Raw genomic sequence first — 24685 nt, 5'->3', positions numbered from 1 at the left:
TGACAGTGCGGAGCCTGCTTTGGATTCTCTGTTTCCCTCTCTCTCTGCCCCTCTCTGCCCCTCTCTGCCCCTCTCTGCCCCTCTCCGCCCCTCTCCCCACTCCTTCTCTCTCAAAAATAAACATTAAAAAAAACACTCCTAAATTTACATATAGGAAGATAGTCCAGTGTGGTAAACAGCATGGTGATTGGACTCAACTGGACCTGAGTCAAATCCTTTGCTCTGTATTGTACTAGCTGTGTGACCTTGGGCAAGTTCTGTAGCTTCTCTGAACCTCGGCTTCCTCCTGTACAAACTGGAGATAGCAATGGTAGCTACCTCATAGATTAAATGAGCTAATGCATATCAATGGTTTTGCTATGCTGGCATGAAGTAACCATTCCCTAAAAATGGTTTCTACCATTTGTTATATGAGATATGTGTTTATATATGATATAAAGCAAAGCATAACCCTATCATAATAATAGACGATAGTTTATTTTGGGTTTGTGAAGATAGGAATGGCCTTTCACTTTATGTTCGTTCTTATCAGGATCACACAAAACATGTCATAAATATTCCATGTCACGGGAGCAACACTCACTATTTGCTTTGCTTTATGGCCCTCTCCTTAGTTGCATTTTGGAACGAACCCTGCTCTGAACAAGGCTACCTCTGTAATAGAGCTCAGTGCGGGGGAGAAGGGACTGAGGATTCAGGGCTCATTTGCTTGGATGTTAACTGAGTACCAGACATAAAGCCCCATATCCCTGTGTGCAAAACCCTTGCTGTGGACCAAACATTTGTGTTTTCCCAAATTTGTACATCGAAGCCCTAATCCCCAGTGTGATATTTGAGGTGGGGCCTTTGGGAGGTGATAAGGTTTAGATGAGGATGTGAAGATGGAGTCCCAGGGGTGGGATTAGGGCCTTTGTAAGAAGAGAAAGAGACTAGAGCCCCTTCTCTCCACCACGTAAGGATACAGCAACAAATTGACCATGTGCAAGTCAGGAAGTGGGTATCACCAGGAACCTTGATCTTGGACTTCCAGCCTCCAGAACTGTGAGAAATAAGTGTTTGTTGTGTAAGTCACTCAGTCCATGGTATTTTATTATAGTAGCCCAAACAAACTAAGACAGCTCTGCTCCAGGCCTCTGGTGAATTCATCTACCCTGATGCCAAGGGATCTAAATTCTACTTCTCTTTGCTAACATTCTTTCCTTCTCATAGTGGCTGAGACCCCTGGCTTCTCTGCCCATTTTGTTGTCACTGATGGAGTCTCCTCAGACCTACTGAATCAGAATCACTAGGCAGGTGCCCAGAATCTGAGTTTTTATGAAGCTTGCCAGGAGATTCTGATGGGCGCTCTGGCAAGGGACCCACAGCTGTGGACACAGCTGCTCAGTCTCCTCTGAGGGAGGAAGCAAGGTAGATGTCTCACTGTGTCTCCGTGCTGGCCCTTAACCCAAGAGAGTCATAGCAGGCACTAGAGGGGAAGTTCAGCAGACTAGTCCTGAGGGGGTGAAGGGACTCTGCCTCTCACTGAGGCCTCCTTCAGGAGGGTGTGTCTTTGGTGTGGGTTCAGCAGAAGGGACAGAAATGGTAGGGACAGTAGGCCAGATTATGTGGCAGGGGACTTTCTCTTTCTCCAGCCAGAGGCCTGCCCACCTCTTGGGCCAGTAGGCCTTCTAGAGTGGCCTGGGGCAGCAGCCTTGGAGAGCCTAACTGAGCATTGGGAAGTGGGGAAGACATTAGGAATAGGGTCCTGATACGCCTTCATTTCCGACAAGTTTAAAAATCTTATGTGCACTGACATCTCCCCTGCAAATCTGCCTCTCATCCAGAGGGTAGTTTGATTGTTCAGCGCAGCAAAATATTTTCTCCTTTTTTTTTTTTTAATGTTTATTTTTGAGAGAGACAGAAACAGTGTGAATGGGGGAGAGACAGAGAGAGAGGGAGACACAGAATCCGAAGCAGGTTCCAGGCTCTGAGCTGTCTGCACAAAGTCTGATGTGGGGCTCAAACTCACTCACCGTGAGAACATGACCTGAGCCAAAGTCGGACGCTCAACTGACTGAGCCATTCAGGTGCTCCAATGCAGCAAAACGTTTTCTGAGCACCCGCTCTGGTCTGTGCCTGGCCCTGAGTTAAGGCGTAGGAATACTGGGATGAATTGCACATCTCTGAATTGCTTATGGTCACCTGAAGTGCTTTTCAGGGTGGGTTTTGAGAATCAACTACAGCAGAAGTGGTTTGTTAAAAGTACAGGTGCCAGGAGACAAAAGCAAAAATGAACTATTGGGACCTCATCAAGATAAAAAAAACTTCTGCACAGCGAAGGAAACAGTCAACAAAACTAAAGGGCAACCTACAGAATGGGAGAAGGCATTTGCAAATGACATATTGGATTAGGGGCTAATGTCCAAAATCTATAAAGAACTTATCAAACTCAACACCCCAAAAATAAATAATCCAGTTAAGAAATGGGCAGAAGTCATGAACAGACATTTCTCCAAAGAAGACATACAAATGGCCAGCAGACACATGAAAAAATGCTCAACCTCACTCATCATCAGGGAAATACAAATCAAAACCACAATGAGATATCACCTCACACGTGTCAGAATGGCTAAAATTAACAACTCGGGACACAATAGATGTTGGTGAGGATGTGGAGAAAGGGGAACCCTTTTGCACTGCTGGTAGGAATGCAAACTGGTGCAGCCACTCTGGAAAATGGTGTGGAGGTTCCTCAAAAAGTTAAAAAGAGAACTACCCTATGACCCGGCAATTGCACTACTAGGTATTTATCCGAAGGAGACAGGAATGCTGATTCAAAGGGGCACATGCACCCCAGTGTTTATAGCAACACTATCAATAATTGCCAAATTATGAAAAGAGCCAAAGTGTCCATTGACTGATGAATGGATAAAGAAGATTATACAATGGAATATTACTCAGTGATGAAAAAGAATGAAATCTTGCCATTTGCAGCATGGATGGAACTAGAGTGTATCATGCTAAGCCAAATAAGCCAGTCAGAGAAAATATCATATGATTTCATTCATATGTGGAATTTAAGAAACAGAAAAAATGTGTAGGGAAAGGGACAGAAAAACAAAATAAGATAAAAAAAAGAGAGAGAGGCAAACCATAAACACTCTTAATGATAGAGAACAAACTAAGGGTTGCTGGAGGGGAGTTGGTGGGGGGATGAACTAAATGGGTGATGGGCATTAAGGATGGCATTTGTTGGGATGAGCACTGGGTGTTATATGTAAGTGATGAATCACTAAAGTCTACTCCTGAAATATTACCCTATATGTTAACTAACTTGAATTTAAATAAAATCTTGGGGGAAAAAAAGTATAGATGCCCAATTTTAACAAATGTACCACTCAAGTGGTGGGAGAGAGCAGGGAGTATATGGGAACTCTCTGTACTTTCTGCTCAATTTTGCTATGAATCTAAAACTGCTCTATAAAAATAAAGCCTTAAAAAAATTAAAATGTAGTTGCTTGAGTCCTAAAACCCCTGGTCTACTTATGCAGAATTTCAGAGAGTGGGGCCCCAGCATCTGCAATTTAGAAAGGCCTCTTACAGAATCTGATTCACTGTAAAGTTTGAGAACCAGTGGACATTTTTGACAACTCCAATTTTGTGTTTGTTTTATAAAATACATACAAATGAAATGAAGGAAATTAAAACCACTTGTAATCCTACTCTCCTAAGATAATCATCCTTAGCAGTTTATTGGATATCTTTCTAGGTGTGTGTGTGTGCGTGTGTGTGTGTGTGTGTGTGTGTGTGTGTATTTAAATAAACATGTGTAACATCTGTGTGGTACCTGACACTGTGCTAGGTCTTGGGGACAGAGATGAGAAGAATGGTCCTGGCCATGGTGCACCCACAGTCATGTTAAATGATGCCTGGTACAGCTTGAAGCTCAGCCTTAGTCACCCGCTCATTTGTGCTTACCTTTTCCCCACAGGTGTACATCATCAATGTGACCTGGTCCGACTCCACATCCCAGACCATCTACCGGAGATACAGCAAGTTCTTTGATCTGCAGGTGAGTTGGTCTAAGTTTGGATGGTACCCAGTTCCAGCCACTGTGGCCTGAGTCTCTGCTGGGCTGGCCTCTGTCATGTCCTTACTCAGCTGGAGAACCCCTGTCAGAACTCTCAGGGTCAGCATCCAGGTCAGAACAGAGGGACAAATTAGGGAACCTCACCTGTCTAGCTGAGCTTGGCTCAGTCTTTAATGTCGCAGGCAGACACAGGTATTTGTTGGCTTCATCTGATGGTCTTAACAGTCAAGCTTTGTCACCCTCCTTTGCCTGGGGGTTAGGAAACCAAGGTGGAGAGGCAGGAGGATGGCCGTGGGTGCTGTGTGCATGAGCAGACATGTGTCTATAAACATCCAGGGTGAGACACAAGCCACTACATCTTTGCAGGCAAAGAAAAGCAAACACACGGGAGAGACAGAAACAGAAAATAAGCAGTTTCTTGAACTACAGACACAAACTGGGCATACCACTGTGTCTGGCTAGCCGAATAAGGCTCTTGCTGCCATGTTTGTACATGTATATGATGTGTGTGACTCTCTAATATACACAGGGATGTCTGCACAGGGGGATGGTACTAGGGATCCCACAGCTCCACTGCAGACACCTCCCTTGATGCTACCTAATTTGGTTAGGCCTTTTTGAATTACAAGTGGTAGTTTTACACTCCTACTGGCTCACACTAAAAGGAGATTTGGTTGGAAGGGTATACCACAGAAGGTTGTGTAGTTGGCCAGGTGGTAAAGAGGGGAGTGAGGCACTGGGCTCCAAGAACACCCAAAACTACAGCTGCTTTCTGTCTGTCTGCTCTCTGCTTCTCTCTGGGCACTGCCCTCAGATTTCTGAGGAACTTGGCTGTCAAAAACTCCCGAATTTCATATCTTGTAGTTCCCAACACCTGAGAGACTGTCTCTGACTGAGTGTTTCAAGTTGAAAAATCCCAGGGAAGACTCGGATTGGCCTGATTTTGGCCACGTGCCCTCTCTGGACCAATCAGAGTGGCCCGGAGTAGAAGGTCACGTAGCACAGATGTGACCACTAGGGGGCCTATGCCTCTGTAACAGAGTCAGGCACCAGACAAGGCAGAATTAGTGTGAGTTGAACAGCAACCCTTCCAATACCAGGAAGGGAAAACCGAGAGTTTCTAGATTCTTCCTTAGGGCTATAAGCCTGGTGTAAGCCAATAAAAACACAAAGAAGAGACACCTACTTCTGGTCCTCACAACCAGGCTCTACTCGTTCATTTGCAGGCTTTGGTGGTGAGTCACCTTGGAGAGGCCAGGCCTGCATGTTTGCCCTTAAGTACCTGACTATCCCATTGTCCTTATCACTCTACCAACGAGATGAGTCAAAGGTGAGCCAGCTTCCTGTATTACAGTAAATCCTGTCTTAATCCGATAATATGGGATGGAAAGCCACTCCTTACTTTCCTGCCTCTTCTCCTCACCTCCCCCATTGCTGTCCAGTCTCCTTGGGTCCTTCTGGTATAAACTGGTGGGATTTGCTGATACCCCATCAATGGATGTAGTGTGCGGGACAGGAAATGATAAGTTAGTTGGGGAGAGGGAACCCTGAAAGGACTCATTGATGAGCCAGAGGGAGTCTCAGAGCCAACGGAAACTCTCAAATCAGAGCTTTTCTTCCCCCACCCTTCTGTTCTGTGCCCCCATCCCCTCCCTAGTTACAGAACCTCACAAGAAAGGAATGCTACTCCCCCTACTTCTTCCTTGCCTGGAGGGCTTATTTCCTGTGTGTTGGGAGGGGACGCACAGCATGGGTCAGCTTGTGTGATGCACTGGCTCTAGACGTGAGCATGGCCAGGCCTGTCCACGTGGGTCATCACTGCCTTGGAGATACAGTTTGGAAAGGGTCCTTCGGAATTTAACCTTTGAGCCAAGCATAACATCTTTGTGAACCCATTTTGCAGAACTCATGACATGACTTTTAGTGGCATTCATTTTGGAAAGCCTTTCTTATTTATCAGGGTTGCTGATTTTAATATGGCGACTCCTGTAGAGGAAGAAAAATGGTAATGCTAACTCCATCTCTAGTCACTGGTGCCCTCGCAATTGGGCTTTCTAGTGAGAGAGTGGCTTCAAGCTTAGGCACTGGGGACACATTGCCTAGGACTGGTTACTGGCTCCACCACCTTGTAGCTCTGGAAACATTCCTTAACTTTTCTAGGTTCTCTTTCCCATCTGTGGAATGTAGATTTGAATAGTACCCACCCAGTAGGGTTGTTGTGAGGCTTAAATGAGCAAATTTATCCTTGGGAATGGACTATCTCAGGCACACACCGGGACAAGCAGCCCTGAGCAGGAGGCAGGCGGGGGGACACAGGAGCCAAACGACTTGTGTTTGGAGAGAGACAGTGTCTCTTTCATGTGACCCGTGGCATTAATGAGGAGTCCTCTGGTGGAGCATGGGGGAGCTGGCTCATTCGTGGCATTGTGGATGAGAGTCCACAGATAACCTGGTAACTGCCCATTCTACACTTACCTGAACCCTTAGGACTATACTGGGCTGGTCATTTATCTCCATCCACATTCACCTCTGTCCCCCACACCACCCATATGCCTTACTGATAGGCTATCTGCTACCCTTGAGGCCCTGGAGTAGGGTCACCAGATAAAATATGAGATGTCCAGTTAATTTTTTTAAATGTTTTTTTTAATGTTTTAATGTTTATTTATTTTTAACAGAGAGAGAAAGACAGAGCATGAGTGGGGGAGGGTCAGAGAGAGAGGGAGACACAGAATCCAAAGCAGGCTCCAGGCTTTGAGCTGTCAGCACAGAGCCTGAGGTGGGTCTCGAACTCACAGACCCCGAGATCATAACCTGAGCCGAAGTCGGATGCTCAACCGACTGAGCCACCCAGGTGCCCCTTTAATGTTTATTTACTTTTGACAGGAAGAGAGAGACAGAGCATGAGTGGGGTAGGGAGCAGAGAGAGAGGGAGACACAGAATCCGAAGCAGGCTCCAGGCTCTGAGCTGTCAGCACAGAGCCCGATGCGACACGGGGCTCAAACTTACAGACCGTGAGATCGTGACCTGAGCTGAAGTCGGACGCTCAACCAACTGAGCCACCCAAGCACTCCTCCAGTTAATTTTGAATTTCAGAGGAACAATACTTTTTTTTCACTGTAAGTGTGTCCCAAATATTGCATGGGATATACTTATACTAAAAAAGCAATTCATTGTTTATCTGAAATTCACATGTTGTTGTGTGTCCTATGTCTTCACTTGCTTAATCTAACAGCCTTACCCTGACTGTAAATGGTGAGGATGGAAGAATAAAGATGAATAAGCCAGGCTGGCTCAGGGTAAGAGTGGATGGGCCTGTGTTACGCCCTCCTACATATTTGCACTTCTTCAGGATGGAAGTGGCACAAGCTGAGGAATGCTAAGTTGAGAAGGACAAGGTCCCTTCCTTCCAGAAGTCTGGTGGGGAAAGCAGACTTTTAGGCAGTGAAGTCTACTGGAAATGAAATAAACACTTGATTGAGGGACAAGCAGCATGTTATGGATGGAGAGAAAAGAAAGAGCACTCCTCTTGGGAGGAGGGAACAAAACCTATATGGTTTGATTGGGACAGCAGCCTCGAGTGATATAGCCCCATACCCCCACAACAGTTTGGGGGTATTTGGTTGTTTTTTGAAAATTATAGTTATTGGGGTAAAGTATGTCTCTAATTTCTTTGTTAATTTGTTTATTCATTAAACATGCCTGCCTCCTATCCATCTGTCCATCATCCATCCATCCATCCATCCATCCATCCATCATCCATCCATCTAATCTATCCAATCTAAGTGCCTATCTTCTATGTCCCAGGAAGTATGCTGGGCTCTGGGGATTTATTGATGAGCAAAAGCAAAATAAAATATATATGTTATAAATATATATAAATGTGTGTATATATATACTATATATATATATATATATATATATATATATATATATATAATTTCATACTATTTCAAATGCTACAAAGAGAAGTACCATAGAGATACTACAGGGAAACATACTCTGGGATCAAAGCAGGCATCCCTGAAGAAGTAAGTGGAAACTGACAGATCAAGGAGTTATTTTATCTTATTTTGAAGATCAGAGATTTTTTCTGCTTCTAATGAAAGACAAAGACTGTCTCCCCAGACAAAGGCATGAATGTACATATATAATTCTAATGACCTTTTTTGGTCATTCATACCCCCCTGATATCCTTCCAAGGGTATCAGGATAAGACCCTCTACTCTGCCCCAAACCCTCTCCTCTCCTCATATCTTCTGCCTTCAGCCTTCAGCCCCAGTGGTTCTGCCTCCACACACCAGGGGCTGTGCACTGAATGTGGCCCCTCTTCCTGCCCCCGGGAAGCACCGGGTATGGAGCCCTTCACCTGTGCTGTTCACTGTGGTAGCCACTAGCCACACATGGTTATTTACATTTACATTTAAATTAATTAAAAAGTTTGAAATTAAATTTAATTAATTTTTAAATTTTTTTTTAACATGTATTTATTTTTGAGACAGAGAGAGACAGAGAGAGAGAGAGAGACAGAGGCAGAGAAAGGGCACAAGTAGGGGAGGGGCAGAGAGAGAGGGAGACACAGAATCCGAAGCAGGTTCTGTCAGCACAGAGCCCGAAGTGGGGCTCCAGCTCATGAACCATGAGATCATGACCTGAGCCGAAGTCAGATAATCAACCAACTGAGCCACCCAGACGCCCTTTGTTTAATTCATTTTTAAGAATCAAATTAGATTTACTTTATTGGTCATACTTGCTATATTCTTCTTTTATATAAAGTTTATTTAATTTTGAGAGAGAGAGAAAGCAAGCATGCATGCATGTGTGAGAGGGCAAGGGGCAGAGAGAGTGAGAAAGAGACAGAGGGAATGAAAATGAATCTCAAGCAGGCTCCCTGGTGAGCACAGAGCCCACCCTTTGAAATCATGACCTGAGCCAAAATCAAGTCGCATGCTTAACCAACTGAGACACCCAGGTGCCCCATACTTGCTTATATTCTAAGTCTTCAATAGTCATAGTGGCTAGTGGCTACATATTGAGCAGATACAGAGAATTTCTATCATGACAGAAGTGTCTTTTGGAATATGCTGTTTTAGACCATCTGGGGCACACAACAGGCTTGACTGGGTTTTCTGCCTACCCCAGAGGGCTCTGCCACCCTCCCAGCCCCTCCTCAGCTGCCTTCTAAAATCTTTAGGGCCCCGGCAGGAAGAAGGAGACTATGTTCTACCATGATTTGCTTGATCAATAGAGCAATTCAATTCAACAGCTATTCCAAACACTTCTGGAAACCACGTCAGTTGCTAGAGAGGGCTTCTAAGGGCATTTCAGATGTTAAGTTGGGAGTAGGGAGAAGAGAGGCTCTTGGTCTCCAAGTAGAAATTGATTTCTTCTAAAAATAATCCACCACTCAGCCTATCTTCCCAGGAAAAGGGACCTGTCCCAGAGGGAGCTGCCTGGGACAAGGCCTGATGTTGAGGCCTGTTTGGCTCTAAAGGGCTTGGATTACTTGGAGGTGCAGCTAAGGGGAGAAGGAGGACAGTAAAGGGCCGCAGATGCTCTTAAGTTGCCTTCTCATTGGCACTAGATCACACTTCCAGCCTCTGTAAAGTTCCTTGCACAACTCCTTCACTGTTAAGTATCCCCCCCACCGAGGAAGGACCGGAAGACTCTCTGAAGCCCCGGCTCCACTGAAGGTTGTTTCACAATCTGACCTACAAGGCGGTGGGCAACAGTAATTGCTCTGCAAACATTGGCTCCGTGCTGCTGCTGGTCCTTTAGTCTGAACTCCGGCCAGTGAGTGCAGAGGGTCAATATTTGATGAGAGGCCGGAGAGGCCCTTAGGCTTCCCCCACACTGCTTGGAAGATGGAGGTAAGAAGGTTCTTTAGGTATGCTCATTTGCTCTGGTGGATTTAACGTGTTTTGAAGAGCTTTAATCTCTCTTCCTTATTCATCTCTCTAGACTTTCCACCCACTTACCCCACCCAGGGTCACACTCACTTTCTAGCTTTCAAATAGCCAGGCTAATGTTGAGCAAACAAAACTATAATCCCCAAATCATTCATTACTGGACTTGGAACGTGTGTTGGGGGCGGGGGGGCATGTTCTGAGGTCATTTGTGGTGCATTATTGGATCACTGCATTTTTAGAATGAGAATTCTATTCCAGGTCCCTCACTTTGCAGGTAAACATCTGTGTTCATCTTTCTATTTATTAGATTTATAGTTTGGTTTAGGTTTTGTTTAGTTCAGCTTAGTTTAGTGTAGGTTATAGTTTGATGTTCAGAGCAGGCCTCTGCCGAGGTCAAAGTAAGGTGGTCCTGATGTGTGCCAGGAACCAAGCTGAGGATAGGAAAGGGGAGGGAGGAAGTGTCTCTCCTGCGGGCTCTGTCTTTTAATCATCAAGGCAAGCTCTGTGTTGTTTGAGATCATTGACCCTACACTAAAGGCAAGGCGGCCCAAGCCTGGGGAGATAACACGCCAAGTTCTAAGAACAGTTTCATTCCAAGGATTACAGACTTCCATTGCCTGGCATGGCAGTACAAGTCCCAGCTGTGTGGTGAGCTGTGGGTCATTGTGATTGCTCACACACCCTGGACAGAGGAGAACATCGGCCATGACTGATGTCAGTCCCCAGTCCCAGGAAGGCACAGAGAGCCTCACGTTGTTTGCCGTGGTGACAGTGGGAAACATGGCACAGAGGGCTGCTAAGTAAACTGTGGTATTCTCATACCACGTTGTACAACAGTCAAAACAAATGAGATTGATCTCAGTTCTATGGATGAATAACCAAGAAATGTTAATGAATGACCACTGCAGATTTCAAACAGTACAGTATGGTAGCAATTATGCAAAAGCAACAGCAAGACATATCTTTTGCAAGTACATATACAGCCTAAGTATATAAATATTTTTTAAAGATCTGGAAGGATGCACTCCAAATTGATAATAAAGTTATCTCTGGAAGAGGGTTGGGGCTTCAATGACAAGAGGATCTTGGTCAAAGGGGAAACTTAGCCTTATTTGTAATGTTTTACTTTATATAAAAAAAGAATGTATTCATGTATTATTTACAACGTTAATATTTAATAATTGAAAGGATACCTATGGGAGGATTGGGAAAAGTGGGAAGTCTAAAATAAAATATGTCTCTCGTGGTCATTATACTATAACGTGATAGAAAACACACAGGTTAAAAAAAAATAGACACTGAGAGCTTATCTACCAAGAGAAGGAAAATGACAATAATTATTAAAATCACATTATGTCATATTTCCTGAACCATGCTTCTAAATCATCCCTATGGAATGGAACTGGTTAGAACCCATTACATCAAACCCCAGGGACCTGTCCAAATTATCTTATCAAACTGGAATCTTGTATTCAAACATTGCTCAAAACACATGAACTGTGTATTGGGGCAAGAAGTACTGGGTGGTGGTCCTTGTCACGACCAAAAACACTAAGAGCTGCATGGTTGTGGGTGCAAGGATTATGGGCAGATACTCCAGGGCCAGGGTGACTGGGGTCCAAGACCAGCTCCAGCCCTCATTGTTAGCGATATACTGTTAGTATATAACCTTTGGTTAGTTCTTTAACCTCTCTGCACCCCGGTTTTCTCATCTGTATAATGGGGATAACAAAAATACCTGCCTCATGGGGTAATACTAAGAATGAAATGAGATAATCCGTGTAAAGAACACCCATACACTAGCCATGAGCATTGAGACTCTGGATGGGGAAGCTGAAAGCTCACTAGTTAGACCCTCAGAAACATAACTCTGAGAGAAAATAGGTAGAGATGCCCATGCCATCTGCAGGCAGATGTCTCTTCCTGTGCCCCATCGATACAGGCTCCACTCTCACCACGTGGTGCAGCCTGCCTCCAGACAGGAGAGTCAGGTGGCAGTGTTAAGCATTTCCTAGATAAAGCTTTTCACCTCCAAAGAGTGATTACCAATGCTCTTTCTCTCCCAGCAACACTATTAGGAAAACAAGTAATTATTGGTCACTGTTTTTCCTTGCTCTTGGAAAGACGCATCTTTTGGATCCCTGATGGAGCACCGGGGGATTCCAGGGGAACCCTGTGGGGATTCCAGTGGCCTTTGGGAATTCTATGGCTGGCTTCCCTCCCCTCAGGGAGTTGGCTCCTGCTTTAACTACTGCCTTTCATCTTGCCCCTGTGGCCTGAGGGTGAACTCCAGCTTCCTCTCTCTCTTGATTTTTCTTCTGGCAGGCTCTGCTGTTTGCAGGGGTGGGATTAGGGGAATGCTGGGGGTATCTGTTCCCTGGGGAATGTTGGGAGAGGAGGGCCTGGGGAAATGTTACCTGGAGGCCAGCTCAGGATAGAAAGCTGTTTACCTACCACTGGGTTGGAGTCCTGGGGTTACTTGGTACCCTGCCAGTGCCCCCTTCTTGTGCAGTTTCCCTAACCCTGTGGTTTTAGGAATAATCATGTGCACGGAGGCCTCACAGGTCTAGAGCAGATGAAGAGAGGTGGAGGGGAGAGGTGGTGGCCTTGGGGCAGAGTCATGGTGGGTGGGGAATGGTGGGAGACAGCCTCACACATCTTCTATGTGTAAAGGGAAATAAGAAGAGAGAGCTTGGGCTCTGCTGGAACCTGCCATCAGGAGAACTTTCCAGCTGGATACAAATAGAGGAGGGGAGTTTATCTGACCCTCTGCAACAGCCCAGAGTTGCAGGATACTCACCATGCTGTAGGTATGCTTGGAAAACTAATCTCTTCTTGTACTGATGAGTACTGCATCTGCGAGCACCGTGTTTGGTATCTGCATACACTTGCAAAGGTGCTTCTAGCAAATGATGTATAAGTGATCCAGGCACATGCCTCCTAGGATGCTCAGTGGACATAGGCCCTCTCAGATGAGACCCTCTCTTGTGAGTGCACCACGAAGCCAGGAGCCATCTCAGTCTGCCCTTTGCTGATCATTCATACTCCCGCTGTGCCCTGGTGGGATTTTCACCCAGTGGGGAAGCTCCTTTGTAGACATGGAGAAAATTGTAAGAAAAGCTGGAATGTCTTCTGGGTGTTAAATCTAGGCATTGTTTCCTTGTCTCTCACTTTCTGGGTGAAGTCTTGTGACTATGGGTGGATGGAGAGTTTAGGAGGCGGCCTGCTCCCCCAGTAACTGTCCTGCAGGACTGATGAGAATGTCTCTTTCAAGGAGAGAAATCAGCTGTGTGCAAATATCAGAATATGGGAGGTACACACTCGGCAACCAGTGTTAACCATGTCTGCTGGGGAATTAGGGGCAGAATTGTGGTTTATAACTAGAAGGCCCTCGGAGATCACCTACCAGGATGATACATGTCTGGCACTCATGCTGCCACTTTCCAGCCTCATGCCCACGGCAGACATCATTGATTGGTCATGGCATGTTCCCATCCTTTGCCCATGGCAGTCATTGCTCATCGACCATGAGCCCAGACATGGTCTCAGAGTCCTTCTAAAAATAAACCAAAACCAGATACCTTCAGGAAGAGACTACCTGTCCATTGGCAAAGGCACCTTGAGTGAAAATTATTGGCTACCCTCTGATGTAGTCCTTTTCCTAAACAGATGAGGAAAGAGACCCCAGCAGGGAAAGTGACTTACCCAAATTATAAGGGCATTAAGTGACAGCAGGACTAGAACTCAGGTACCCTAGCTTCTAGGTCATTCTAGCCTCTATCCAGAAGTCCTCTTTCAGTTTTTGGCTGAGGGGGGCAGGAACGTGCTGTTGCATCACCAAGAAATCGCCCGGAGTGAGAGGGGTCATTCACTCTCCCGGGGACAAGATGCATGTGCAGAGAGCCGAAGACTTCTCTTGAACTCCCAGAACAGTCAGACGGCAGACCTGCCTTCACAGGGTCGGCTGCGTCCTGGTGGAGCTCAGCCCACACGTCCCGCCCACCTCCTCCTACCTCTGTTGGATAACACACCCCGGTTCTGCCAGAGGCAGCATCTGAGTCAGGCTACACCGTCTGCGTGAACGCTTGGAGCCGCGCACCCTGTTTTCCTAGCAGAAGGTGTCACGTCAGGGTGTGTTCGGGTGGTACTTCAGGAAGGCCCTGAGTGTAGATGCTGCCTATGTCACCTCCTTCTCCTCTGGCCTCAGGCCTGAAGGTCTGACCTAGAAAACTCGGCTCTGCCCCCACCGGGACCCCCTGTATCCCCTTCGGATAAGCAGCAGGAAAGCTGGCTGGAGAGTGGGTGGGGGACAGTGTCCCCCTCCAAACTGGAGAATGAAGGGAAGGAAGGTCTTTGGTGGTGGCCAGGTGAGTGTCCTGTGAGTGTGGATGTGTGTGCCTGGAGCCTTCAGCTGTGACCAAGTCTCTCCCTTCCCTCAGGAGGGAATTTCAAGTTAATCCTGGCACCTTTGGCAGAGTGCCAGCTACATTCCCGGCACTGGGCTTGGTACAGGGGACCCCCACGGGGAAATGTCAGCATCATCCTGGGCAGAAAACCCAGGCCCACAGCTTTGGCCTAACCCGGAGCCGCCAGCTGGTGGAATAATCGGGGTAGGGCAGAAGGCACGGAATGAGTGAGCAACCCAGAGTATAGAGCACTGCCATTAGGCCGGCACACACTTAGGCACCCTGGCAGGCTGGTCAAAGTGCCTCCCGGAGCTGGGCTGGAGGCCTTGGCATACTCACACCCCTTCGCCCCATGGTAACAGTTAGTTTTGCTCTTGACTGGTGTGGAACTAGGCATGTAGGACAGGGGGAGCTGTCGGAGCCTGGGTTATGGGCTTGTTTGAGGGAAGACTGTTTTTCTCCTTCAGCTGGGTGACCCAGGGGTGCCAGCTGCAGTGACCCCCCCCCTCATCAGCTCCCTGCCGCCCTGGCTGGACCTCAGCCCCCCAAGTGATCTTAGGGGCTGTGATTCCTGCATCTCAGGGATGTTCCCTCAGACCAGGCCATTGTAGGAGTTGCTGGAGAATCAACACTGTTTCCTTTGTATCCTCAATTTAGCTGGAGCTAAGGAAAAAAGGGTTTTAGATTCTTCAGAGACCTCCACAGTTGGGTGACATCAGGCTCTCCAAAAGAGCCTGTGGGATTCTTTTCTTTTCTTTTTTTTTTTTAATGTTTATTTATTTTTGAGAGAGAATGCACAAGCAGGGGAGGGGCAGAGAGAGAGAGAGGACAGGCTGTGCTGACAGAAGCAAGCCGATGCAGGACTCAAACTCACAGAACCATGAGATTATGACCTGAGTCAAAGTTGGATGCTCAACCAACTGAACCACTTAGGTGCCCCGCACTTGTGGGATTCTTGATGCCAAATTCCTCGCTCTCCCAGTGGGGCAGTTTCTCATGGTGATGGAAAGCTGAAGCTTTGCTATCAGACAGATTTAACGTGGGTGTGCACACAGGCCCCACCTCTTACCAGCCCGGTGATCCCACAAAATAACCTAGCCTCCGAGACTCTGCCTTCTCATCTGCCGAATGGCTCTCAGTGCAGAAGCTACCTCAGAGAAATGAGATTTCCAGGAGATGAGGTCCAGGAAGCCTTCCCCACGGAGTCTGGAGCAACTACAGAGAATTGTCGGGATGGTGGTCGTTCCTGATGTTGCCTCTGGCCCCTGTGGAGGAGGGCAGGAGCTCCAAGGACCCATGTCTGTCCAACCTGGACTAGGGGAACATCCTCTCAGCCACAGAAGGGTCTTGGGCACCTCTAAGCTGCGGCAAATGAATGCTGTAGGGCTGGCCAGTTTACGGCCCTAAATGCCAGCCTGCGTTGGGCTCCATCTGCTAATTAGGGAGCATTTATCTGGTGCCCAGCAGAACACGGTGGCCAGTTCAGCCACGCTGGAGTCTGAGCTCAGTGCCGGCGGTGGGCTGGGGCGGAGACTAGGAATAGGGTGGGTGCGGTGGGGCGGGTGTCCCTAGGGCTAAATGGACCACATTCGGGTATACCTTAAGGGAAAAAAAAATAGAACAGGAACAGGAGGTTGCATATGGGCTGGAGTTAAGATGTGCGCAGACAGGGTGGTTCTGGCATGCGACAAGCGGCCATTCTTCCTACTGAGACAGTACTGGCTGTCTCCTGAGGGCATCTCTGGTGAAGGTCAGCCTCTCTGGCTCCTCCAGGGGATGGGCTCCATTCTTTGTCGTGGAACCTTGTGAGGAGGAGCCCCAGTAGGAGGGTGGGGGGAAACTCCTCTGTGTGTGCCCCTTGGGGTGCTGGACCATGCACGCTCCTGCTTCCATCCTGCAGTGACTGGGGCCAAGACAGGGAGACAGACCACGAGATCTACCCAATGTAGAAGGACTCAAAACCGAGATTCTGTCCATCAATGTATATCTTTCTGGTGCAGCTGGGACACTTCAGGCCAGTTTGGAATACCTGGGTTTCTTGGATGTGTAGTTGAGAGCTAAGGTGGATGGAGGTAGAGCCGTAGAACCACCGTCTCTGCAGGTGAGGGAGCCAGGATGCAGACTGGGCAGTCTGGCCGGACTCCACCTGCTGAACCCCTTCTGTCCACTGCCACTTGTAACTTTGATGCGGCCCCTACATGGGCCAGAGCACCGCAGAGCCGGCCTAGGAGGTCCTGGCACCTTGGAGAGGAGAGGGGTCCTTTCCCACCTTGTCAGGAAGGCTTCAGCTACCAAGCAGGTGAGCTTAGGCTGGCCACTGGAGGGAGTGCTGCCCTGACCCTCTGCCCTGCCTGGGGAGGGAGGGTTTAGGCTGAGCAGAGAGAGAGAGAGAGAGAAATTGTCAGTTTCTGTGCAGATATTCATTTCCTTCTCTCTGCTCTTGAGTCCTGGATTCTTCCTGTGGTGTTCCCTTCATCTCTCTCTTTCCCCAGTTTCTCTATTTATCTCTCTCCCTCCAAGGGTCTCTGAGTCTGTGCCTATGTCTTGCTTGGCATGGCTCCGTTCATCCCTGTGGCCTTTCCCAAGAATCTTTTCTGGAGGCATTTTCTCTTACTCTGGTATGTATTTGTCAGTCTCGGGGTCTCTCTGATCAGTATCTCCCCCTCCATGTTGTCGTCACATCCTGAGCAGGAGTCTGGGAGAAGGGCAGGGCGGGACCTGACCCTGGTCTGTATGGGGGTCGCTGACTGCAAGGAGCCAGGGGCTTGACAAGTCTGTACCCTTGAAGCAAAAGCCCATTGGGGGAGGGAGGCTCCTTCCCCTTTCCAAGGGAGTGTGGGGCCTCATAATTGACCTTTTCCCTGGCATTCCTTTTGGAATCAGGTGACAGTCTTGGTACCCTGGTGGGAGGCCGCTCTGCCTCCGGAGGACACCCTTCATGCCATCCATTGGCACTCCCCACTCCCAGAAGAGGCGTGACTGCAGTCTCCCTTCCCTGGGCCTGCTGTGCCCAGACCCCATGGCCGCAGGTGGCCAGAGGTGTCTCAGCCCTCACCCCAGCTTCCCTAGAGAGTGGGGCCCAGGGTTCTGTGGATAGGGCTGGGGATGTGGAGGAAGGAGCCTCAGGCTGGCTCTTCCCCTTCTCGTCCAGGGGGACGGAGGGTCCCCTGGGTCTCATCTGTCTGTTCCATCACCTAGTCCCTCCCCACCCCATGCTTGCTGTTCCTCTAAGGCCATACCTGCCCTGATGCTGTCCCCTCTAGAAATAGCTGGGCAGAACAGGGAGCAGCCCTTATACAGTCAAGTTGGTCCTCAGATATCTCACCAGCTGTCAGTGATCTGGGTAAGGTAGAGCCTTGACATAGGCCTGGGCCAGGGCTTTGCTCTCCCTTGAGCATCTTCTGTCTGTGAGGGGCTGTCCTGTGGTCCAAGTCTCTGTCATCACTTAGGGGTAGGTGAGAGGTGAGCACCTGTTATGGACAAGTCACTGATAAAGGGTGGGGCTGTCTATGAGCCGGCCCATAGGCTGCCCTGCAAGGCGTCTCCAATTATAAGTCACACGTATGCTCGGCCCTCAGCATATAATGAGCCCGGCTCCTATCTAGACCCCTCCCCACATTCTACCCCTGCACCCCTCTCCTTCCTTCTTCCTCCTCTCTTTCTCTGCCTCACCTCCCCCCCCCCATGCCATCTTCTTGGACCTCAGCCAAGCCCTCTTGATTCCTCACCTACTTCCATGGTGTTCTTACCAGGAGTCCCAGCGCTCCAGTCTGGTCCTTCCAGCTGCTTCTGGAAGCCAGTGCACTGAAGCCAGTTAGCTTTTCTGTTCTGTTGTTTATTTTTAGTTATGAAATTGTTTAATCCTACAGAAAATAAGGTAACATAGCAGAGGACCTACCTCCCAGATTTAACAAATGTTTGAGTTTTACATTTGCTTGATACTTTTTTTTTTAATTGCGGTATAATTGACATCACATACTTTCAAAAAGAAAGATAATGGTGTGGATAGAGGAGGTGCCTGATAAATGCTAGCTTCCCTTCATCCTGTCTTGGGTTCTGCTGAGGTAGGTCCAGGAGACAGGCTGGCTTTTGGCAGACTGAGAAGGTGGTCCAGGCAGGGAGATAGGCATGAGCAAAGGTGTGGAGAGGCAGGACTGCCTCGGGCTCGGGTGAAGGTCCGGGAGATTCCCGCTTCTGTGGAGGGAGAGCCCAGCAGGGAGGCAGGGCCTGCGCACAGGGGCCTGGCCGTCCTCAAGCAGCCAGCCCCTTCTCTCCTTGCACTTCCCTCTGCACCTTGTGTTAGGTGGGCACCTGCCACGTTTATGAGGTCTCCGGGAGGAAGTCATCCCCGGGGGCAGCAGCTGGGGCTGCCGCCTGGACAAGGAACCTACAGTTGGGAGCCAGGGTGACCTGGAGGACACCCCGCTCTGTGGAGACTTTTTCCTCCTGCGTTTCCTGGTTCCCTGACGGAGTGGAGCTCTCCCCGCAGGAAAGCCTCGTTAACCAGAGCTGGCTGCAGAGCCTGGGGAACCCGAGGCCGGCCCTGCTTGCTTGCTTCACTGCATGGGCTGCTTTACCGGGCTCCCCCTAGCAACTGTGCCCCCGTTTTCATTTTTGCTCTGGGGATTTTTCTCTTTTCCCATCTGGGCTCCACCTTGTCCTCCCCTTCCGCAGTGTGAAGGGACATCAGGAAGCCCTTGGCCTAAGGAGAAGTTACAAGAAAAGACTCCTATGGGCTGAATGGCCAACCTCAGTGACCGGGGAGGAAGCCGTCAGGGCAGGGGATGCCGCGTCAGCCCTTGAGGCCATCAGGCTGGGTGGGGAACTTGGACTGCCCAGGTCAGCTGTTAGGAATGCCTGAGCTACCAAAGGGATTCAAACCCAGTTGGGGTCACCCCAAACCTGGCCAGACATGTCCCATATCTAACCCAAGAGTACGTTGGTGCATCCTGTGTGACCTCTCTCAAAGTGCAGCTGGGCTCTGCCCCCTTCCCCTCTGTCTGTTCTGTCTCCATCTGAGTCCAGCCCTGTCACCCCTGCCCAGGACACGTGGACAACTAACCTGGCTTCCTCAGGGGTCTTCCCACTCTCACTCTTGTCTTCCTACCAATAGAGTGATCCTTTTAAAACATAAATTAGATCACATCACACCTCTGTTCATAACCTTCTGAAAGTCTCCCTTTCTTTTGGGAATTAACTCCCAACTCCTTACCCCTGCCCCCAGGCCCTGGGTCGTGGGCCCCCGTCTGTCCTTCCAGACTTGTCCCCTGAACCCTGCTTTGCTGGCTCTAGCTCACTACTCACCCACTTGCTCCTGGGACACCAAGCACAGTGTTGCCTTGGGGCCTTTGCCTTTGCCATTGCCTCTGGCTGGAAACTCTTCCCCCAGATCTTCAGGCAGCTGACTCCTGGGCACTCTGGCCTCAACTCACATGACACCTCTAGAAAGGCCTTCCTTGACCACTTCCTCAGACAGCCTGCCAGTCCTGTCACATTGTCACATTCTCTTGTCTTCAGGACACGTATCACAAGGTGTCATTATCTTGTTTGACTCTCTGTCTACTCATTTACTATCTCTTCCCCACTAGAGTGTGAGCTTTGAGAGAGCAGGACCTTGCCAGCTCGTTAGCTTGTTTTCCTTGGGCCCAGGACAGTGCCTGGAAATTTCAGGAAATTTCAGGAAATTGTTGTTGAATAAATACATGAATGCGTGGCAAGCTGGTGCTGAGTTTTGGGAATGGGGTGCCAGGCCTGCACCTCCCTTCTAAAGGCCAGCTCTATGGTTTAGCTCCAATTCCTTCTCCTGTGTGTCTATCTTTGCGTATAGGCTGGGCTTGCTGTGGGAACACTGCTCAAGTTTGGCTGGAATGCTTATAGCAAAGAACAGCGAGGGCTTTCCAATGTTAACGTGCACACAGACTACTTAGATGTTGTTGCAATGCAGATTCTGATTCAGTAGGCCTGCCTGGGGCTTGAGATTTTGCGTTTGCACCAAGCTCTCAGGCGACAGTAGGGTTGGTTTCTAGATCACACCTTGAGTAGTGAGGGCACAGAGTGTTGGAAGGATACATTTGAAGTCCTTATCTTTCTTTTTCTTCCTTTCTGTCCAAATGTGGTCTTTCTCCCATTTGGTCTCAGCCTTTGTGACCATGTGGGAATTTGGCCTGGGGCATTGGGGCTCTGTATGAGGAACACTGTTCCAGCACTTGCCAGAAGCTGCCAAGGGTGGTGTGGGCTGCCACAGAGGTGGTTTATTCGCATCCTTGGAAATGTTCCTGTGAGCTTAAAGGTCACGTGTCAGGGGTATAGATGCCTGTGTGGGGAGGAGAAGGCCCCTCCCTGCAATTCATCTTTGTGTCTCTGTGTGCCTTCTACAAACCTGTGGAACTAGGATCTCAAGTTGGGGCTCATTCACCTGTGGTGACTTTTATAGGTCATCTAGCAAACCTTCAATCCCCACCCTTGTTAGGCCACCCTTCCTTAGTGCTTGGCATTCTAAATACTGTGTGTGTGATTTGGTGGATAGGGTAGGGGGAAGCAGGGGTGACAACTTGGCTTTGGGAGTAGTTCATTCATATAGGGGATGTGATGCTTGACTTGATTGGGTGGCAGGGGGGCGGTTCTGCATTTCATATTAAGTCTTCCCTCTTTCAGTCTGGTTCACTGGACCGTGACTGAACTCCTTTGTATTAGTTAGGACAGGCTAATGCTGTGTAACAAGCTCTCAGTGACTCGTTAAAATAGAGGGTTTTTTCCTGCTCATGTCATAGACCCACACAGGTTCCTGGATGGCTGTGTTCCAGGTAGTCATTCAGGGACCCAGACTCTTGCATCTGGGGATTCCACCCACCGTGGATCTCTGTATCCAGTCAGCAGGGGAGGGAAGAGAGAATGTGGAAAATTATAGGGATATTTTATGTGCTGTTGGAGAGGACGCACATCATCCCTGCCCATATTCCATTGGTCAGAATTCAGTCACATGACTATACCTCTCAGCAAGGGAGGCTGGGAAATGTGTGCCCAGCTATTAGATACTATGATGGAAAGTGAGCATTTCAAGGAACAGTTTTTTACAAGAAGCATACAAGCTTTTGAAAGGAGGCAGGTATATCAACAAATAATCACAATATAGTGGTAAGTACAGTTCTAGAAGTATGACTAAACTACGGAGGCAATCTAGAGGAGGGGGTAAATGAAGGATAAGCCTGTGCAAAGGCCTCAGAGATGTTGACAGCAAGAGATCACATGGGGTGAGGCATTCTGTGCAAAGGCCCAGAACAGCATGGATGCGGAACGGCATCTTATGTCCGGGGAAGATTGCAAGCAGGCCATGCAGTGTATGCAGTGTGTGGGGATGTACAGTGGTAGCAGGGTATATAATTTGAGAGGTCAGTTCGAGCAGAGGTTATGAATAGGTGTGTGTTCCTGGGAGGCAAAGAGCCAACAAATGGCCTGAAGCCAGAGATAAAACCATGGGAAGGGAGATGATAGCAGTGTTGGGAGATGATGCAACTTAGCACTCTTTTGACTGGAACCTCAAAGAGGCTTCATGTGTTTTGGTCTCTCAAGCTGTGAAATTTCTAATAGAGGAGGAAGTTGAGGGGTATGGGCAGGCAGGTGACCTACCCAAGTCACCAGGTATAGCGGTGCACCTGGCCAGAACTCCTTGGGCCTGCCTGGCTTTTGCTGGGTCCACCTGACAGCCCAGGGTCTTGCTGAGGCCTCCAGCATCTTTGAAGAAGCTTTCAGCACTCTCTCTGAGTTTTAGGATGGCCCAGCCAATATTGGTGCTGACCAAAAACACTCCCAAGCATAGGAGAGGTGAGCTCTTAGGAAGCTGGGGTTCCGTACTGACCAGGGAAAGGCCACAGGAAAGAGCTGGACTCTGCCCGGTGACTCCAGCATTCTCCTTCAGCCTATTCTTTTGTTTTTTCCATTTGCACAAGACTTTGTGGGGGTGGAGAAAGATGAAGTTACACCTGGAAGTACCCTGACCCATTTGTATTCTAACAAAATGGGAAGGAGAAGCTCAGAGAAAGGGATGGAAGAAGGGAAGGACATTGGATTTTTTATTAGAAGCATCCCACTTGGCTTCTGTCCAAGAGAGCCATGTCAAGGGAGTGTGTTGGGGACTAACTCTGGACTCTCACTGCCTTGAACAGCAGCCGGGGTCTGGGAGCACCAAAGATCTGCCTTGGTCTCATCTCTGCCAAGAACATGTTATCTTTGTTCCAAACTTTGGCCAGAATTTGATCCTATGGTGGCTAGGATGCTTTGGGGACCACAGTTCTGGGCCATTTAGAGGGATGATCAGGATGAAAAAAATTGAGCATGTGGTTCAGCCAGAAAAAGGTCAGTCAAAAGGGGGAAATCCACTCTTTTTCCTTCCCTCTTCACCTTCTTCAGGTCCTCTCACTCTTTGTTGATGGTCCTCGGAGGTAGGTGTGGGAGGGGGGAGTGTCAGGCAGCTTGAGGGTACATGAGGGGTTAGAAATCTTGAGAGGGTCACTGGTGAGGCCAAGGGATAGATAGGGACCCGACCCCAGAGGGAACAGGGTAATCTCAGTCAGTACCCTGCTGGAAAACACACACATCACAGTGCACACACACACACACACACACACACACACACACACACCAGTGTGGGCAGGCTCATCTTAGGCTGACCTCTTCCTCTGTGGAGAGGCGGATTTGTTTGGAAGCCTGTCCCACACACAGATGTGTCTTTCTCCACAGCTCCATCCCATGTACTGGCCAGATTTATCTTTCTAGATTCCCACTTCCACAGAGTTACTCCTGCTCAGCATCTTCCAGGGCTCCCTTTTGCCTGGAAGAGGAACTCCAGGTTCTTCCTCTCAGTCTCAGATGACCTCTCCAGCCCTGCCCCTCACACTGCCCAGTGCTCCCTGTCCCGGCCCTAGCACCCTGCCCCTCCAGCTGCACACTTTCCTGGGGACAAGAGGAAAGCAAGGTCACAAGTAGAGGGGGACTGACACACTGGGGTGTTGGGAGGGGCTGGGGTAAGCTCCAGTTCCACAGAGGAAACCACGCCTCAGGCTCTATCCCCAGGGCAGCTCTACCCCTCCTACCTGAAGCCAGGCTCAGAGCTGACTGCATCCTGCCCTCTGACCCTGCCCCGTCTGCCACCAGCTTGCCAGGTGGTCAGCTGCCCTACCATCATGCTCTTCCCTCTTGGCCAAGGGGAACATGAGCGATCTCACACTGGGACAAAGCACAAGAGCTTTAAGAAGGGAGGCCTATGAAGTTACAGGTGAAAGACTCTGAAGTCCTTTCAGCCATTGTCAGGGTGGAGTAGCCTGGTTGATGGCCCTGAGCAGCTTCCCAGAAACAGAAAGGGCTGTAAGTGTAGGGGCGCCTGGATGCCTCAGTTGGCTAAACGTCTGACTCTTGGTTTTGGCTCAGGTTATGATCTCATGCGTTCACAAGATCGAGTCCTGAATTGGGCTGTGCACTGATAGCACAGAGCTTGCTTGGGATTCGCTCTCTCCCTCTCCCTCTTTCTCCCCTGCTCCTGTGCTCACTCTCGCTCTCTCTCTCAGAAAAGAAATAAATAAACTTTTAAAAAGTGTATTTAAAAAATAAAGAGATAGGAAGGTAGCCCTGGAGTCTCTTCACCTGGAAAAAAAGTGACCCCATTTATCAGGCACCTACAGCAAGCCAAGTACCACACTCACCCGTGTTACCACATTGAATCCACACACGACCATGGGCGCCTGTTTTTACTCACCCCTAGAGGGTGGGGTGGGTCCCAGAGGGGTTAAGTGGCTTGGCCAAGGTCACCTAGTTAGGAAGGAATAATTTGGAATTCTGACCCTTCAGAGCTCAAGCATTCCATCAGTAGCTAGAGTATTAGTAATGGTAAAACAGTACTGAGAGAGGCGACTGCTTCTGGTTTCCTCTGTGCCTGTTAAAGCGCTTTGCAGATATATTTTCTCTGTTCAACTTTGCTTCAGCCAATGAGGAGGAGAAAAATAGGCTTGACCCCATTTCATAGATGAGTAGACTAAGACTCGGAAAAGTTAAGTAGGAATAATTGTGTTTGGCATTTCACAGCACTTTCTCATGTGTCTTCTGTTTGGATCTTCACAACGCCTATGGGGATAGGACAGGTATTTCTACTTCACTTCCATAGTCACCCACAAGCCTCAGCAGGCTGGAACTAGAACCTTCCTCTCTTGACTCCCATCCCCTGCTCTTTCTCCCAAGGCTGTGGGTCAGCGTTGTGGGGGGTGGTGCATGGGATGAGCCCACAGGGTAGTTTCAGGGGGAGACAGATGTA

General features: G+C 48.8%; 1 protein-coding gene across 3 annotated transcripts in view; it reads left to right on the top strand.

Annotated features, from left to right (window-relative positions):
* Positions 1 to 24685, top strand: part of SH3PXD2A (SH3 and PX domains 2A) — a 242221-nt gene that overhangs the window by 49985 nt on the left and 167551 nt on the right. For all 3 annotated transcript variants that reach the window (XM_043597432.1, XM_043597433.1, XM_043597430.1), the window contains exon 2: positions 3971 to 4051. In XM_043597432.1, coding sequence (XP_043453367.1) covers positions 3971 to 4051 — 81 coding nt within the window. The remainder of the gene's footprint in view (positions 1 to 3970; positions 4052 to 24685) is intronic.

Source organism: Prionailurus bengalensis, chromosome D2, assembly GCF_016509475.1.
Source record: "Prionailurus bengalensis isolate Pbe53 chromosome D2, Fcat_Pben_1.1_paternal_pri, whole genome shotgun sequence".
NCBI classification, from domain to species: domain Eukaryota; kingdom Metazoa; phylum Chordata; class Mammalia; order Carnivora; family Felidae; genus Prionailurus; species Prionailurus bengalensis.
Note: the sequence above shows the minus strand (reverse complement) of the source record. Positions and strands in the feature narration are given on the sequence as shown.